The 18,166-nt window shown below is 40.6% G+C and overlaps 1 protein-coding gene across 19 annotated transcripts in view; it reads left to right on the top strand.

The window, feature by feature from the left end:
• The window catches only part of FAT3 (FAT atypical cadherin 3), a 420,810-nt gene that overhangs the window by 306,999 nt on the left and 95,645 nt on the right, over positions 1–18,166 (top strand). For 16 of the 19 annotated variants that reach the window (XR_006931334.1, XM_046900074.1, XM_046900064.1 and 13 more), the window contains 4 exons: positions 3,737–4,051; positions 6,371–6,581; positions 7,004–7,072; positions 16,138–16,277. Coding sequence is in view for 17 of the 19 variants with exons in the window: in XM_046900074.1 (XP_046756030.1) it covers positions 3,737–4,051; positions 6,371–6,581; positions 7,004–7,072; positions 16,138–16,277 (735 nt within the window). In the remaining 2 variants the exon portion in view is untranslated. Of the gene's footprint in view, positions 1–3,736; positions 4,052–6,370; positions 6,582–7,003; positions 7,073–16,137; positions 16,278–18,166 lie in introns of those variants that run through there. The other 3 variants (XM_046900013.1, NM_001111323.2, XR_006931335.1) reach the window with 2 other exon arrangements.

Below are 18,166 nucleotides of genomic sequence, written 5' to 3'. Positions count from 1 at the left end.
CTGAGGATCACCTCCTGTGTGGTTTGTGATGCTCTGTAAGCATACACTGGGACTGACTTTTCTGTCATTTGTGTGTATCACCTTTCTGTTCCTGTTTTGTTTTGTTTTGTTTTGTTTTCCCCACCCTGCCATCTGCAGGTTTCTAAATGAAACCTTGCTCGTCCTGAGTTACAGTTTCTCTCCTGGCAAGCGGATGCTTTGCATGTCTGCCTTTCCCATTTCCAGAGATACCAGCTGTGAATTAGCTTTTGCGTCTTTGTCCTATAAACATCCCAACCTCCCTTCCCTCCCTGGTTACTTTTCACTGTGATTTCCAGCTGTTCAAGGATTTTCTGAGAACTCCAGCTGTGTTTGAATTGATATTTTGTTGGTTAGAAGGGCCCTGAAGTGCTGTGTGATGTCCTGATGGAGGCACAGCAGTTGGTTAGGCAACCGCTCCACTTCCCCCATTCCCTTATGGTTTGGTTTTGCACTGTGCTGGGTTGTCTCAGAACAATTCTGAACAGGCAACATTTCGTCTTTTTGTTAGGACAGAGTCAGACTTCAGGACCTCTGTGTTAGTTCCCGTTGATGAAATGGCATTTTCTGTCATAGCTACTACTGTTTTAGGCTGAGAGAGCTGAAGCTGTTTGGACTGGAGAAGAGAAGGCTCTGGAGAGACCTGAGAGTGGCCTTTCAGTATCTAAAGGGGCTGTAAGAAAGAAGGGGACAGACTCCTTAGCAGGGTCTGTGGTGAAAGGACAAGGGGAAATGGATTCAAGCTGAAAGAGGGGAGATTTAGGCTGGATAAGGAAGAATTGTTTTACACTGAGGGTGGTGAGGCACTGGCACAGGTTGCCCAGAGAAATGGTGGATGCCCCATCCTTGGAGACGCTCAAGGTCTGACTGAAGGGGCTCTGAACCTGATCTAGCTGTACATATACCTGTTCACTGCAGGGCCATTGGACTAAATGGCCTTTAAAGGTCCCTTCCAACGCAAACGAGTCTATGATTCCATAATTCTATTTTCATATTTTTATATATGAATTTATATATTTTCCATATTTTCCATATTTCTATTTTCTATTTTAGCTACCAGCAACTCTTTTCAGTGCAATTTTTCTGCTGCAGAAAGGATTTCCCACAAGATTCGGCTTGCAAGAACGACCCAATGCCTGCACCTATTTGCTGCCACACCACTGTAGTTGCATACTTTCAGCAGTAACCCAGCAAACTGTGAGACTGTGTGAAGTGAAGGCAGGAGGATGGCTTAGCTTCTTGAGCAGCATCTTGGGTTAAGCCTGTTTTTCGTCACAGTTGCTTGGCTGCTTATACCACTGTGGTTTTCAGGGATGTTATTCTTGTTACTTCTTGTAAACTTTTTCACCATCTTCCCTTTTTCTTCTTGTTGGGTTTTTTTTGTTGTTTTTTTGGTAGGTCCTGGCTGGAAGCCCGAGGGAAATGTTATTTCCTTAAAAATTCATTCCTATTCTTGTCAGAAAACAAGTTTCTTGATTCATCATTTTATTTTTTTTACACAGTAAGAACATTCGCACCCCAGTAAAAGACACTTTTGGGGAGTATTTTTTTCCAGCATTTAATTAAATGTGTCTCCTTTTGTTTCTGTGCACTGCAGCCTTCCTGTACAGCCCGGCACCATGGGTTATTTCATCTGTGGAGTCAGCAGAAATTCTGAATGAGGGTTTTCTTTGTTAACCTGCACTTCTGCTGCAGGCTCAGGCAATTCTGCCACAGCAGACTGAAAACAGAGAGGATCAGCCTCAAAAGCCAGGCAACAGTGTTTAATAGGAGAGGGGAAATATCTGGGAGAGGTGGAGCGGAGGGGCTGAGCTCTCAGCTCAGCAGGGGAAGGCAGATCTGCAGCCATGAGTGCAGCCTCGCAGCGATGGAGGACGGCTGCATTGGGGAGCACAGCGAGCAGGGATGGATGGCTGAGCGCAGGCAGCGCACTGGGGCTCTCCACGTGCCCATGCCCACTGCAGGCAGATGGTGTGCTCGTGGCACACAGCATGGGGCTGGTCCCTGACAGCAGACAGCCTTACCATCACCATCCCAAGGGCTGCTAATTGCCAGCCCTGGCGGCATCTCAGGGGACAGAGGCCGGAGGCCGTTACGCAGTGATGGGAGAACAGGCTGCACTCTGCAAATGAGTTATGGGCTGATTTGGGGATTTTATGTTTCTACTCCGTAATATCATACCACTTATTTTTCCGGTAAATAAGGGATTTAAGTCCCTAAGGCTGTCAGTCCACCTTTTCCAATGCATCAGTTTTGGCAAGTATAGTTAGAGGAAATTGCAAAGATCCTTTGCTTTTCTCTTAGAAGATGTCGTGTGTTTCTCTGCTGATGCTAGTACTAAATCAGGGTTACCTTCAGTTTAGATTTCTTGTTGCAAGGCAAGAACAACGGCATGGGCCAGAATTCCCAGAAAATGCTTACTTTGCCTTAGGATTGGACATCAGGGCAGTGTTATGTACACATTAACATTTAAGGAGGAATAAGGCACAGAACAGTTAACCAGCAGTGCAGCCAATGTGTGGGGATAGATACAAGCCAAGCAACTGGATGGGACATCTTGGCTTGCTGTCTCAAAAAATTGCTACTGTGGGATTTCTCGTTAGCATACAGAGCTGGAAGTGAAATCTGAACTTCTTATGTGCAAACAGAAATAACATTATGCCTTATTTCTTTAGGAAGTGCAATCGAACTTTTTAGAGAGAAGTTTGAAATGGATTGCTTGCATTTTGAAGGCATATTATTGAAGCTCTTGATTGCTTGTTGATCTTGGATCCTTTCTTCCTCACAGGGTTTCCAACTGAAAATTATTAGTAATTCTCTTTAAATTGCAGCTCAATTACTAATTAACTTTTCTCTCAGAGATTTTATTTGTGTATTTGTGCCAGCACAGTGCCCTTTTAACAATACAGCAATTTTTTTTTTTACCACATGCCTCTCTGTGCCCCTTAAAACTATATAAAGTAGTTTTAGAATTAATGAGCTGTCAAATCTCAGGTAATGAATGAAAAGAACCAGCATAAAATCCTGTCATTGTTTAAGAAATCCCAAATAATTAATGGGAAGAAGTGACAGAAGTTCTTCTATAATTCAAGAATAAATTCTTAATTGTGTGACTGAAGAAACTTTAAAATATGTCTGGGAAAAAAAGAAAAAAAAAAAAAAAGCTGGGATATTGCTTAGTTGCTTAATTCCAGTTCAGGCTTTTTCTGAGCTACACAATTTACAATTAAAGGATTTCCATTTCTGGGGAATCATAGAATGGCCTGGATTGGATGGGACCTCAATTATCATGAAGCTCCAACCCCCCTGACACTGGCAGGGCCACCAACCTCCATATCTAATACTAGACCAGCCTGCCCAGGGCCCCATCCAACCTGGCCATGAACACCTCCAGGGACAGGGCATCCACAACCTCTCTGGGCAGCCTGTTCCAGCACCTCACCACTCTCTTGGAATAGGTTCCTCATCCACAACATAACTTTTCTACATTCATCTCGAAAGGAAAAACTTTCACCATTCCATTATGAGCATGTTTTAGTTCTGCATTCAGCGTGCCTATAGTTGGCATGTGTTAGATGGTATTTATCACACAGAAGACCTTGTGAACCATAGGTTAGGTTTGGAGAGGGAAGGTTGTTTCCTTATGTTTTGATGCATCAGTGGATAAAGTTCAGCTTTACCTGCTCAGAGCAATGCCTTTGCTGCTGCTGTTTTACAGGTGACCGTCTCAGATGGAGGCACGTCTCCCAAGCAGTCCTCAGTTTGGGTGGTGGTCCAGGTTCTGGATGAGAATGACAACAAACCTCAGTTTCCAGAAAAAGTCTACCAGATCAAGTTGCCAGAGAGGGACCGTAAGAAAAGAGGGGAGCCAATCTACAGAGCTTTTGCTTTTGACAAAGATGAAGGCCCTAATGCAGAAATCTCGTACAGCATTGTGGACGGAAATGATGATGGGAAATTTTTTATAGATCCCAAGACAGGGATGGTGTCTTCCAGAAAGCAGTTCACAGCAGGGAGCTATGACATCTTAACGGTAAGTGTGCTTCCATCAACATACTAATCCATATGTGACTGACTTTAAAAACAGATGTTGTTGTATATAGAGTGATACATGACTGTGTTCAATCTATGACTTATGTGTAAGATCTGAATGTATTAAGAAATCTCTTATTCATGTAAAACTACAGACAAAAAGTAGATTCTGAGAGTGTTGAGGCTATTGCACATGCTGAATTATTCTCAGACTGTTCAGAATTAGCTTGCAGATTGTTGGCAGTAACCATTCCCTCAGATACACAGACCTGAAGAACAAAAGCTTGTGTGTTGAGATGTTGAACTGGGCTGATAAAGCTACAACTGGATATTCAGCTTTTGTATAGACCCAACTGCTTGCCTCATGGAAGGATCCTTACATTGTTCATGTCTGGAAGTTTCAGGGAGGAGGAGTACTGAGTTCCGTATGAAATAGTGCATTGGAGTATAAGTATGGGAGCAATTTCACTTAGAAGAAATAGTAGTCAAAGTAATACCCCAACCACGTAGACAAGGTCAAAGACAAAAAGAAGATGTTGTTAATGATATAAAGAAGTAGTGGGCTTGCATGTGTACTCTTTGCCTACAGAAGTAAGCTGAAGTTGTATATAAAGAGTCTATCAAAACTGTAGAAAATAAGGGACAGAAAGATGTCAGAGGTGCAAAGTCAGACCCATACTGAAGGAAACAATGTCATTTACAGGTGTCTATTGGGAGACCTTCATAGGGGTGGAAACTGATAGGAAAATAAAAGTGTAGATATCAAGATATTGAGGGATATTCAGATACTGAGAGATCAGCACCCATCGGGTGAGTGCTTTTCACTGTGCAGAGCCGGATGTGTGGGTTGTGGCCCTCTTTGTAATGTAACAGCTGCAGGTCTTCTACCTCAAAGCTCAGCTTCTTTCCCCTGAGGGCCTTCCTGAGCAAGCAGGGTGATAAGCATTAGCACCAAGCCCACTTAACACATTTTCACAGAAAGAAATAAGCTATGGTATTTCAGGAAAATATTTCCCATTTTTAACAGGCGTAGTAACAGCATTTTTATACACCAGCGGTCCTATATAGCCAGAAGCATTTACTTTAGTTTTAAAAGAAAAATCTTTCACACTCCTAGGGCATTGATGTTATTCATTGAAGCACCCATTTTGTAACCTACTTTCAGCTTTGTCTTATCCCCCAGTTTGTCACTGGTCATCATGTCGTCTCTGTGCTGAAACCATAAAACATGTCAGGCAAATACTGAGTCTATCCATCCCTCTAGCCTACACTGGAATATAAAGAATTAGAACCAAGCTGGGCAATGTTAGCAAACACAACTGAGAAAAGAAAGCAAGGACAATAGAAACAGCAAAACTATATATTTGTTCTGAAAAATGGAGGAAAGGATCTGGAACATATTTGACTCAGTATTGAAAATACTGATGAAAGTAATAAAAGGAATAGATGTAGACCTGATGGAGCATGTCCAGAGAAGGGCCACAAAAATGCTCCAAGGGATGGAACACCTCTCCTATGAGGACAGGCTGAGAGAGCTGGGACTGTTCAGCCTGGAGAAGGGAGCAAGGTGACCTGATAGCAGCCTTTCAGTATCTAAAGGGGAGCTACAGGAAAGAAGGGAACAGAATCTTTAGCAGAGTCTGTTGTGATAGAACAAGGGGAAATGGCTTCAAGCTCAAAGAGATTTAGGTTAGATATAACGAAATAATCTTCTCCAGTGAGGGTGGTGAGGCACTGGAACAGGTTGCCTAGAGATGTGGTTGATGCCCCATCTCTGGAGACTTTCAAGGTGAGGCTGAATCAGTCTCTGGGCAACCTGATCTAGCTGTGGTCTCCCAGTGCATTGCAGGGGAGTTGGACTAGATGGCCTTCGGAGGTCCCTTCCAACTGTAAGGATTCTGTGATTCTATGATTCTAATCTGATCTGCAATACAGACACCACTTAAAACATTCAAATGCGGTCTGACTGAGCATGTGTCATTAGGTACATGGGTTAAAACAAAAACTGGAAACTGGTTGGAAGATGTCATCTTGGAGGGAAGGATCTCTGTATGGAGCGCATCTCCCAAAGGCCTCACATCAGCAGTTCTAAGTCAAAATAATGAAGTCTGAAATCAGACTTTTCAATGAAAAGTCAAAACGTAATTGAAAAAACTTGAGAACTGTGACATAAGCATTTCTCTCTCTCTTTTTTACTTGAGTTTTACATAAAGGACTGGAAAGGCCATTTTAGAAAAAGGCATCTTCTTACGATAGAATTACATCTGAAAAACCAAGCTGGAGCGTTCAGTCTGAGTCCTGTTTTCTTTACACCCACCAGATAAAAGCAGTGGACAATGGCCGGCCCCAAAAATCTTCGACTGCACGCCTCCATATCGAGTGGATCAAAAAGCCCACACCCTCACCCGTGCCCCTGACTTTCGATGAACCCTTCTACAACTTCACCGTCATGGAAAGCGACAAAGTGACAGAAATCGTTGGGGTGGTCTCTGTGCAGCCATCCAACATCCCTCTCTGGTTTGATATTGTGGGTAAGTGGGGGGCCAGTGGTGTAGGGGAGAACCTTGAGAAGCAATGCGTATGGCTGTGGGGTGTTGAGAGGGAGACAACTAACCGTGAACCGTGCCCCCAAATTAAAACCACTTCTGTAATGCTGATATGAAAATGCTATTTATACGTGGTGATAACAATAATAATAATATTCCTGCTTTTGTTATGACTCCTTAGCTAAGCTGAAAAAAGCGCTGTATGGCTGAATTGTTTTTTTTCATAGTATGTTATTTACTGCAATCTTAATGTTGTCTGTCATTTAAATTCTATTGTCATACTTTGCTAATCTCATTTCTAAATGTATTTATGGTACTTAGACTTGCTGTCCCTCATTTCTCTCTTTCTTCACCTTTTTTTCTGCATTCTGTTCTTTTTTTTCTGCTTCCGACTGCCCTGCTTCAAGGTGGCAAGCATGCTCGAGAGATGTTCTATATTCTACAGACAGCTTGTGGGCAGAACTGTTCAACAGAAGGTACCCTTAGTGCAAACACATTTGCTAAAATACAACTATCCAGGCTGCCTTTTATTTTTGCAAGTTCGTTGAGACGATTTATATTACATCTTTCATAAGTGCCTGTGACAGGATGCAATGCGACACATGGATGTGCTGTGTTTCTTTCTATGACAGCTTTTACCGTATTTGTGTCCAATTATTATCATTTTTATTCACGGATTTTCCACAGTTTATCACAAATAATTAATTCCAACTTTTCACAGTCCAGTGCCATCCATTTAACTGTGAAACAGAATGGGATGCATCGACATATGGGTTACAAATGGAGCCACCAAAAGTTTGTCTTGAATGCGAGCTGAAAAAGAGAAATGTGTTTTGATGTGAGATTTCAACCACAAAATTGCCTCACGTAAAATTGCTTACAGAAACAGGAAGGGAGAAATACACTTAGCAAAGAGGAGGAGAAGCCACGGAAGGAGTGTTATTAAAATCACAGGGAAACGCAGTTAAGGATGTAGCTGCCACAAAAACACGGAATAGAGGTTCTCGCTTGGTTGCAGCAGGGAAACAGGAATCGATAATCCTAAGCATCGCTTCCCTACTTCTTCTGCCAGTTCAGTTATGTCATTTAAAATAACTCATTTGACATCTGCAAACTGAGGCTTCCCCCAGCAGCACGATGGCCCTGCAAAGTTGCTGCGGTATTTTAGTATTTGCCGATACTTGTAGGTGATGTTTGTGTGCCTTTGGACATCAAACACTGTGTCTGCTCAAAGTGGTGTTATTTAAATGAAGGGTTATAAAGCAAACACTGTATGAAAGATTAGAGAGACAAAAGCCTTTGCCACAGACTTAGTGGAAAGGGTGCATCAGCAGTCTCTGTTTACAGGGATTGAGCCCAGCTTCCATTTCTGCACAGCTATTTGCGGATGGGTTTAGCCAACAGGAAGGGCAGGGACCACAAGAGAAAGGCTCTGTCAGAGTCATTTTCATCCACCTTTTATTGCCAATTTGTGCAGATGAAAGGCAGAAGCAGCTGCATTTCCTCTTTGAATTTGTATCAAGGTTTCAGGTGCCAACCGCATTAAAATTAAACCCAAAGCTATTATCATGTTCCGGGGTTCCTGCTAGCCTCCGGGGAAGGACAGCATATGTTTCCTACTGTTTCCCTTCCACTCCCTTGGCTATTTCAGTATGCTACGTGCAATTTATTAGCTAATGTTTACGTTCCCTTTTTCTTCCTTGCTGACCCTAGCTTTCCTCCCAGGAGAAGTCTGTGTTTATTGACGTTATTGACAATTTTTTTTCCCATTTGAACCTTTTGCTGACCTCTACAGCCTTTTGGTCTTTTCCTCAGTGAATTCACCAACTCTCATTAAAATGCTGCCTGTGTTAAGCACCGAGAGAAGCCCCCATTCTTCAGCTGCCTTCTTTTACGTTGTTAGTCTCATTTGCAATCTAGCAACACCTTATAATAACATTTCATGTTTGCCTCCTAAACAGAGATGATGGGGAGGACATTCTTAACTTAAGACCTTTAATTTTGTCACTGAATGTAACCTTTATGGCTAAAATAGTTCAAAAGGGTCTAGAAGATTTTGGCTATTCAGACAATCCTAATGGTTTCTTTACAGCATCAAGGAGACATTGCTCCCCTAGACTTAATGAGAAGTCGATGACCCCAGCCATCCAGTTCAGTACTGTTACCATATGGATGTTGTCATTAAATATCACTGCTGTTATTACCAGCAGCATTAGCAACAATCCCAATTTCCACAATAGGAACTGCCAGCAATCCCGGGCATGCAGGAGACTTGGTTGTTCAGGCACTCGGCAGAGGCTGCAAAGACAAAGTCCATCCTGAGAGGATTACGGACAGTGATGCATGTTTAGGTTATGTTTGCTGCCTTCAGTCATTGTCAGTTTTAAGAACACTTCTTGTTCTGCAATACCAGCATGTAGGAAAGATGTTGCTACTTTCCTTTTGGGGGAACATGAGGAATTTTTCACTGTGAGGGCAGTAAGGCCCTGGCACAGCTGCCCAGAGAGCTGTGGTGCCCCATCCTTGGAGGTGCCCAAGGCCAGGTTGGATGGGGACATGGGCAGCCTGAGCTGGTAAGTGCTGTCCCTGCCTATGGCAGTAGGTTGGAACTGGATGGAGGTCTCTTCCAACCCAAACCATTCTGTGATTCTTTGATTCTAATACTGATGTCTAGTGCCAAAAAGTCCCATGAAAGATACAGGTTAGGAGTAAAAGATAGTTGTAGAAAATGGAAAGCTGTTCAGGACTGCTGATGCAATGGAGGATTTTAGTGCTGCTGTCAAACTTAGACTTGATCCTGCTACATCTGGTGTTTTGTGATTTTGGACCTCTGTGCACAGTTCACAGTAATGTCAACAGAAGCCATGAAGGCTTATCTAGAGGCATGGTTTAATATAGAGTTTGCAGGTTGACCTTTATTTGTATGACCTTTTCAAACTAAATGGGCATTGGAATTCCAGAGGATCTTTTTTTTTAATGCCTAATATACACTTTCTTTGAACCCAAGAGGAAAGGGAGCCTGAAGATTAGGCTTTCGAGGATGCTGTCTGCCTAACTTCAGCATGTAATTTGCACCTACAGTGTATGCTCCTAAAATAACTGCTTCAGCTCCTGAGCTAAACTAAGATAGAGGAGGGTGGCTTGCATGCGGAGAGGAAGAGGAGCTAGTTGGTATTTGTGTAATTGGGAATGGTTGAGATGTCACACTTGGTTTCTGTTTTCAGAATGCATTCAACGCCATTCTCAGTTCATGTAGATTGCACAATGTGGAAGACATGAACGTAGGTTGTTTCAATTGTGTTAAATTTATTCATTCATTTATGAGATAGATAAAAGAATGATAAGAGAAGCTCCAAAAATAAGTCACAAGACATTTATTTCTCGCAGGTAAATTGAGCCCTCTGTCTTTTCCTTCCTTTGTTAGTGGTGGGAATGGTGTGATGGTTACTTTGACCATTGGAGCTAAGCTGCATGGTGCTAGTTTTTGCTTACATAGCATGTTGCACAACATCTCTCTGATTCTCCAAAAATGCCTCCCTCTATTGTTCTTTCTTCCCCCAGCCAAATGTTAAAAGTACATCCAGACTTTTTTTATCAAAGGTGCTTAAATGGCAATAATTTTAAGAGCTAATAATTTTAATTAATTGTCCATATAATTCACAGTTCTGCAAACGTTCATTAATATCAAAGTTGTGTACATCCTTAGCCTCCTCTGAATTATCTACTCTGAGAACTAACTAAAATACCTTCTGATTTCTTTTCTGCTTTTCTTTTGCCCGTACCTTCAGCTTCTTAGCAGCAAACCCAAAGCTTTGACTCTCCTTGCAATAGCTTTATCTTTTTGAAAATTTGCACTCTGCAGTATTTTGTTCTTCTGAGCATGACACAGTATATGAAAGAATAAATCTTTGCATGTAATGTTACTAATATGTATTATGCCATGATTAAGAAAAGTCTGTAGTTGAATTAATACTTCTTGAGGCAATCAATAAGTTTGTTTCATAGTTTAGCTAACAGAAACACTTGAAATCTGACCCTTGTTTCTTTTCCTGGAAATCCTTGATACACTTCAGACGTTCTTGGGAGTCAGGATGAATTTGCTTTCTGTATTTTCCTCTGATTCTCTGCTCTGAGCAAAGAAGAATTTATTGGTCCAATTTATCATCACTGTCCTTGATGGTGTTAGTTTATTATGGGGCAAGACAAGTAAGAATTCTTTCTGCTTTGAGAAAATCTGTTCTGGAGCAATGTTCTCTAAATTACATTGTCTTCTGTATTTCTCTTTGCCTCCACTCTTCCATCATGGCAAGCCAAATGACACTTGTATGAAGATGACAATATATCCTGGCTTTTTTAAGTTTGGACACATGGCTTCCATGTTTCTTGCTATCTACCAGTGAAGGAAGAGTCTTGTTTTCAAGATGTCCTGCAGAATTCAGTATAATTTGTCTTGGCATCTGATACCCAACAATTCTGAACGTTCGCTGTCATCAGACATTCCTTAGGTGTATATTCAATCCCACTCTTCTGGATCATTCCACTGGAAAAGAGGGGAAAAGGCCCTTAGGTGGGACCTAGGTGCCTGCAAGTCCTCCAGATTTGCAGATAAGTTTTCATCTCAGGGGAGAAAATGGTTTCTCCCAGCAGGGTAATCCTGTCTATGACTGCATATCAGCAGCTAGTAGGAACATAAATAGGCTCAGCATCCTACCAGAAATGAACTCCATCTAGGAAGAGTACTACAAGAAAACATTGTTGCTTGCAGCAAATACAATAATCAAAATACAAGCAGACTGTGCATGAAAATTAAACATATTCTGGAATTCAAAAAGGACAGAAATGTATCTGCACCGTATCTTGCCTTAGGCAAATTTGCCAGTTGATGTCAAGAAATCCCTTTTAACAGCTCAGAAAGCTTTTCTTGGCCTGACCATTACACCAGACGTGTGGTAAGCTTTACATCAGAAGATCTTCTCTTGCTAGTCATGTAAGATTTTATACTGTTTTTTTCTTAGCCATCTCTTTTAATAAAAGGAAAATTAATTATTTTTATCTTTCGGTATTATTTTTTTCAGAAGAAAAGTAGGTTCATGGTGACTATGGTGCTAAGAAATGAGCTAAAAACCAAGGTGGCATTCCAAATTCAGAAGATTTAATCAATGCTACTCTGTACTAAGAGCAGAAACTGCTGACTGTTGAATCAGCAGTGTCCAGATACCATTTCTTGAGACCACCTCTTTACCCATACTATGGCATCTCCCATACTGAGAATCAGGGCTGTGAAAATCATGAAGCTGTAGCAAGGGTGAAGAACAAATGTCTTTTGTACCAGGGGCTGTTTCTGCGGCCATCCCAAGTTTGATAACATCTGGAATTGACTAGAGTTATATTCGAAGATGCTATATAAGTGACAACATGCTTTCAGATAGCATAAAAATCTCCTGGTTATGGAAATTTAATGCTTTCACAGTTTATTGAAGAACATAAAGATCAATCTCAAGAAAGTCAGGGTGGAAATCATCTAATTTAACTTTAGATGTCCAAAGTGAAGACATAAATATCTGCACTAGCTCTCTTTGGGAATCTTAACAGTCAATTAGAGAGGCAGATTAATTTATGCCATCCAAACACAACGTGTGTTCTCACCCAAAGATGACACTGGAACTAGGTGGGGACTTTTCCCAGTCTGAGGGTTTCAGTTTATCAGGGTATTGTAAGGGAAGTCTTTAGTATAAATGTACCAGTATTACATCTTAGCTGGCAATAGTACTGCACACAACAGCTAATCCACATCTCTCTTAGGTCAAGTCTAAGGTCATCTCTCTTAGGTCATCTCTCAGCGTCAAAATGCTTTCTCAGATCAACCTGAATACCCACTTTGTCATTTCAGTTAACTTGCCTTCTTTATAGCTGACTTTCCCAAAGTGTCCAAGGAACTTACAGTGCTTTGTCTTCATTTGAATTATTACTTTCCTAATGCAATTGCGAGCACATTAGCAAAGACTGCTTATACATGTCTTGTATCCAAAAGCAGGTTTGCAGGACAATGGAAAGGAAAGAATGTACCTCATACTACAAAATGAAATAAATAATACAAATTCACATTAATAATACTGAACAGCTAAACAAAATTTTGTCATCCTTAGCCCACTTCCATTCCAAGACTGTGATCAAAGAAAATGTGAAATGGCCTTCAGTAATGTTATTGAAACCAATACTACTGAAGTTTACACCAATGAAAATAAACTCACTTCAAAATGATTTGGAGTTACATGACAGCATGATTTTGAAAATTCAGGTACCCGAGAAATGTGTGAAACTCTCATTAGCTCCAGACTCAGCCCTTCATCCTCCATGTGAGCACCCTTCGGAAGGAAATTGCTTCAAGTGGAGTTCCCAGATTAGTTCAGCTGCACAAGTTTTTAATAGAAAAGTCCTGTCTGTTTTTGTATGATTCTTCTCTCTCTGTACCCTTCCAGCACCCATCTTTCAAAGATAACTGTTGGGGACTTTGTAACAGGCTTGTTGTAGGCTCTACATATCCGTTCTTTTAGCATATATGCCTAAATTTATACCAAATTCAGTAATTATTCTTCAGTGCTTTAGAGGCATTCATTATCTGAGGTGCTGTTGTGAGGGCATATGAAGGCTGAGAAGCAGTACGGAGTATTTCCTGGGCACATGTAGTAGGATGAGGAGCAGAACCAATATCCCAGGGAACATGAGAACTAATTTCCAGAAATTCAAGCACTGACTTCTTCATTGTCAACAGCTAACCATAGTCCATTGAAATGTACCAGGTAAATCAAGAATAAATCAGGATTTCACTCCAGAAGAGATCGTAGCCACAAATCTCACAGAGGAGTTCTTTGCCTCTTCTCTGTCTCAGTGTTTGATGCAGTTTCTGCATTGCTTATTAGAGAATGAATCAATATGAATTAAAGTGCATTGCCTAGTTTGTTACGAGTATAGGGCAGAGTGGTGTGGCTTGTGACCAAGATTTATTTGCTTGTCATTAGGCTGATCTGGGAGATGTCTGTGCCATACAAAAAACGCTTATACTGTATTCAATTCATAATTCATGGGAAGAGTATTCTGCATGTAGTGAAAGTATCTTGAAGAAGTTGGGTTATTTGCAACACAAATGTGTGTTGCCCTGCACAACCTGCAGTAATCCAACAGAGGAAGGGAATTTATAACATTGATTATTAATCCTCCTCTTTTACTTCTTGGAATTTCTAAAGGCAGGGTTTCTTTGGATGTGTATGCCAGTTGATAGCATATAATTTTTGACTGCTCATTAAGATGATTATTAAGCATCTTGAAGTGCAGGCTTTCATTTTGTGTTCATGGTTATCAGTATGAAACATTCTCTTTGTAAAGTGCCTACTGTCCCAAGGCTAGCTTCGTTTCAGCAGAGATTTCCTCACAAGAATCTGAAATTCACTTCTTCAAAGAAAGCTTTTTTCAGAGTTGGTTTTCATGGTTCTGTTTTTCTCAAGTAAATCAATTTAAAACTTTTCTTGGGAGCTGGCATCCTTTTCTTGCAAACTTAAAAAAAAGAAGAAGAAGAAGAAGAAGAAGAAAGAAAACCTGAACAAATGATCAATGCCCAAATACCTTGGTATTGCTTAAATGTCAAGAACAATTACATTTTCTCTCTAGTGTCAAATAGTGTTAAGCATATATATCAATTGAGAAAAAAATATGCAATTTGGGCTTGCAGAAGGAGGTTAGGGAATAAGCAGTGTTTCTATCCCCCATAAATCACAGCAGATCCAGTGTCAGTGTTTTCCTGGAGAACCACAACAGCATCTGTTAGGCTCAGAGCTATAAATATGTATGCACATATATTCAGCACAGGGAAGTCTGATGTCGAGTCTGAAATGGTCATGTTTAGATTTTTTTTCAAAGGGCAGAAGTTCACCAGTTCTTCTTCTGTCCTTTGCATAGATCACTTGCTCTCATATTCCTTCTCCCTCTTTCATCCTGCCTTCCCTGAGAGCATTCCCAGGCAGTCCAGCACAAAGCAGTGCTTCTTCCATCTTGCACCTTCTATGCAGTAACTTGTGCCAGAGGGAGAGAGGAATGAGAATTTCTCCATGTTATGGAATTCATGGGGAATTCATCCTGTTCACCTGCAGTGATCCCCCTATATCTTCAGTTTCTTGGAAAGCCTACGCCTTTCTCCCTTCACTAAATGCATGACTGTGTCTGTGCCACGAATGTTCTGGCTGTGGATCAGCACATCATGCAGATGCAGAACTTGATGGCAGAGGAAAGAAAACGATCCCCTCCACTTCTTTGTCTCCAGCCTTAAAATGAGAGCTATTCTGTCATAATATAGGAATTGGTTGTATTTGTTTATTTATATGTATTGATCTTGTAGAAGGATTATGTAGATTATGTAGAAGGATTATGATCTTGTAGAAGGAATGAATGTCTTTCTACCTGTGGATCTAATGCCAAGAGATCCGAGCAACTCCTACACAAGATCTCAGCCAGTGGGGTTACAGAACTGAGCTGTCAGTCTGTAACTTTCAGCATTGCATTGCTATGTGACGAATACACCCAAAGAGTTCATTTGTCAGCAGTGTTATGTTCCATCTCTCCCTGTCCCCAGCTCCCAGAAATTTCAGACTTACGATAAATTCCACTCCGGAGTGGAGTGGGTAGGAAGGAGCTTAGCAGTAGGGAGTGTGCTCCTTACTTCTGAACGCAATGAGCAGTTCTAATCTGTAAACCATAGCTGTGGCTGAGAAATCCTGTAACCCTTTAATCTCAAATTATTTATGGCTCTCTCTTACCTAATAGATTTTTTTTTTTTTTCTTCTTTTTCTTTCTTTTACCTAAGACTCAGGAGGGTTTTTTCACTGCTGCATCAGTCAGTGTGTGACAGCATAAGGGGATATTAGTTTCAGAACAGTGCTTTGTGGGGGTTTTTTTAATGGAAAGGAATTCATGATGTGTATCCTGTCAGATCTATTTAAATAATTCCTAAAAGACCAGTAGAATATGACCTTTGCTGCCAGTAATTTTCGTTGTCCTTGAAATTAACATAACAAATCTCTATTTGCATTTTGTAAATTTATTGTAATATTTAAAGGCTCAGTCTTCACATCCACAAGCATCATTGAGAATTCCCTGAAAATAAAATTTGTGGAATAGAACCCTCTTAAAATGGTTTTTATTCAAAAAGATTATTGTGCTTGTTCATTACACAGACTGCAAGGGCAACATCTTATGGGCTTATAGCCATTGCATTCTTTTTATAGACTCAGTTATGGTTCACTTAAATATACTGCTAGATTTTTTTTTTTCTTGCAGTGCATTTTAATGATATCTGCTTTCCAATGTACAAACTGTGCTTTGAAATATAAATGAGTTACAAACAAAGACGAATCAGTAGATGTATTGTGTATGCTAAGGCAAGCCATTAAGATGGATGCCAGTAAACATATATATGCCCACTTTTAGGAACATTTGCAATGGAAATTTTCCAGAGACGGCTAATTTAATTGTATTTTTGTGCAACAATTAGGAGGGAATTACGATAGTTCTTTCGACGCGGAGAAGGGAGTGGGCACTATTGTCATTGCAAAGCCCTTGGATGCAGAGCAGCGGTCAATATATAATATGACTGTGGAGGTCACCGATGGAACAAACGTTGCCACAACCCAGGTAGAATATCACCTTCCTTTTCTGACAAGTTTTTCATTTGTTAGTGAAATATATATGCTATAAAAATTAATAATTTTGCTACTGAGCTAAAACCTCATCCTTTGAGACCACTGTTAACTAATGGAGGGATATTTTTCAGAGCCTTTCCATCTGGTTGTAAAGAATGGGCTGGTGAATGCTTCAAAGCGGTATTTCTCCTTTTGTCCTCTTCGCGCTCACATGAAAGTAATTTGCCTTCCTCCAGCTGAGGGAGTCCCTATCTCTGGTGGCACTGATAGATTTTGACAATTGTATCACCCCATAATTGTCCAAAATACAACAGTACTTCTGTGAGGTTGGGGAATATTGCTATTGATTGTATTAAATGGAGTTTATGCCTCTCATCCTCCCAAGACCCAAATGTGGGACACAAGATCAATTGTTCAGAGACAGAATTGTTCAGAGAGGACACTTAAAATTTAAAGGATATCCCTTTAGTGTCACTGCCTGTGATTACATTGTCTTCCTGGGGACAGCCACAGTCGACCCTTTCAAACCAAACTTGCTGATCAGGGTCAGTGCCTTTCAGCAATTAATATGATAGATCAGATAAGTATGAAGGGCTGGAGTTACACTAGCTCTTCACATCACTGATGAGGAGATCATGACGCACAGTCTGGGTATCTGCATGGTGGGAACCAGTCTAGGGGAGGTGGTTGGCACATTTGCCCATTTTGCCTCACTGGACCTGGTGAGTGTGATGGAACTCATACATGGTGAGTTGTGGAGCATGCACATTGTGGAAATGCACGCTTAGTAATACAGGACACCTGTGTGCAGTCTCAAATCCCAGATAAATATGGCCTATAGAGGAAGTGAAAGAATAGATTTGTGATACTTGTTTCATGATAATGCAGAAGGAATGCCTGATTTTTTTTTTATTTGTGTATGTAGATACATACATACACATGTGGATTCTTCTTTTTGCCTTGCATTCTTGCTCAACAGTTCAGATATGAATCTGTATTCACTGAATCACAACACTGACACTCCTAAGAGACTGTTAAATCATTGACTGCTTTCTGAATCCAAATTCTTGTTTATAACGAGACTTAAAATCTCTATCTAATTATCGCTATCCGATAACTTCTCTTGATAATCCACTCTTGATAAGAAACATCAGTTGATGGTAAGTTAAGTGGTGGGAAATCTACTATTTTCCCTGCTAGTTTAAGTAATTAATTGCCTCTCAGCTGAAAACATTCCTTATTTTTTAACTTGATTATATCTGACCTGTATTCCCTGTTATGCCTTTCTCTACTCGATTAAAGAGCTCTTTAAAAACCCGTATTTTCTCCCTGGGAAGGCACTTACTCAGAGCAGTCAATTCACCTCCCAGTCTTTTGGCAGACAGGCGAAGGAGAATGACTGACCTCCTTACGTTCTCTTTCCATAAGGCATTTTCTTCAGCCCCCGAGTAACCTTTTGTTTTGCTTTGTCTTTTTTCAATCTTGGCGACATTCTCAGTCCGCATTTCAGAAGTGGGGCGTTGAATCCCTAACACCATTTCGTGCAAACGTTTCTGCCAAACAAATGTTACAAAGCAGGAGGACTTTCAAACATGCTGGATGCAGATGATTTGCATTTGCATGGGTATTATGTTTCTTGTAGTTGTTTATGATTTAATAAAATGACCCCTGTGACAGTCCTCAAAACCTATTTTGATGAAAACCCATTATTTTTAATTAAAACATAGGGTAAAAACATATTTTAGTAAAGCTGTTGCATTCTAAAAGAAGCCTCAGCGTTCTTCCTAACAGTGATGTGACCTATTTAGAAGCTTTAGGATAATGATTTAGAATTGCAGTATTATAGCATTTGGTTATCAGTGATGGGTCCAAACCCTTCTC

This window comes from Gallus gallus, chromosome 1, assembly GCF_016699485.2.
Source record: "Gallus gallus isolate bGalGal1 chromosome 1, bGalGal1.mat.broiler.GRCg7b, whole genome shotgun sequence".
NCBI lineage: Eukaryota > Metazoa > Chordata > Aves > Galliformes > Phasianidae > Gallus > Gallus gallus.
The sequence above is the reverse complement of the archived record's forward strand: the minus strand, read 5'-3'. Positions and strand labels throughout refer to the sequence as shown.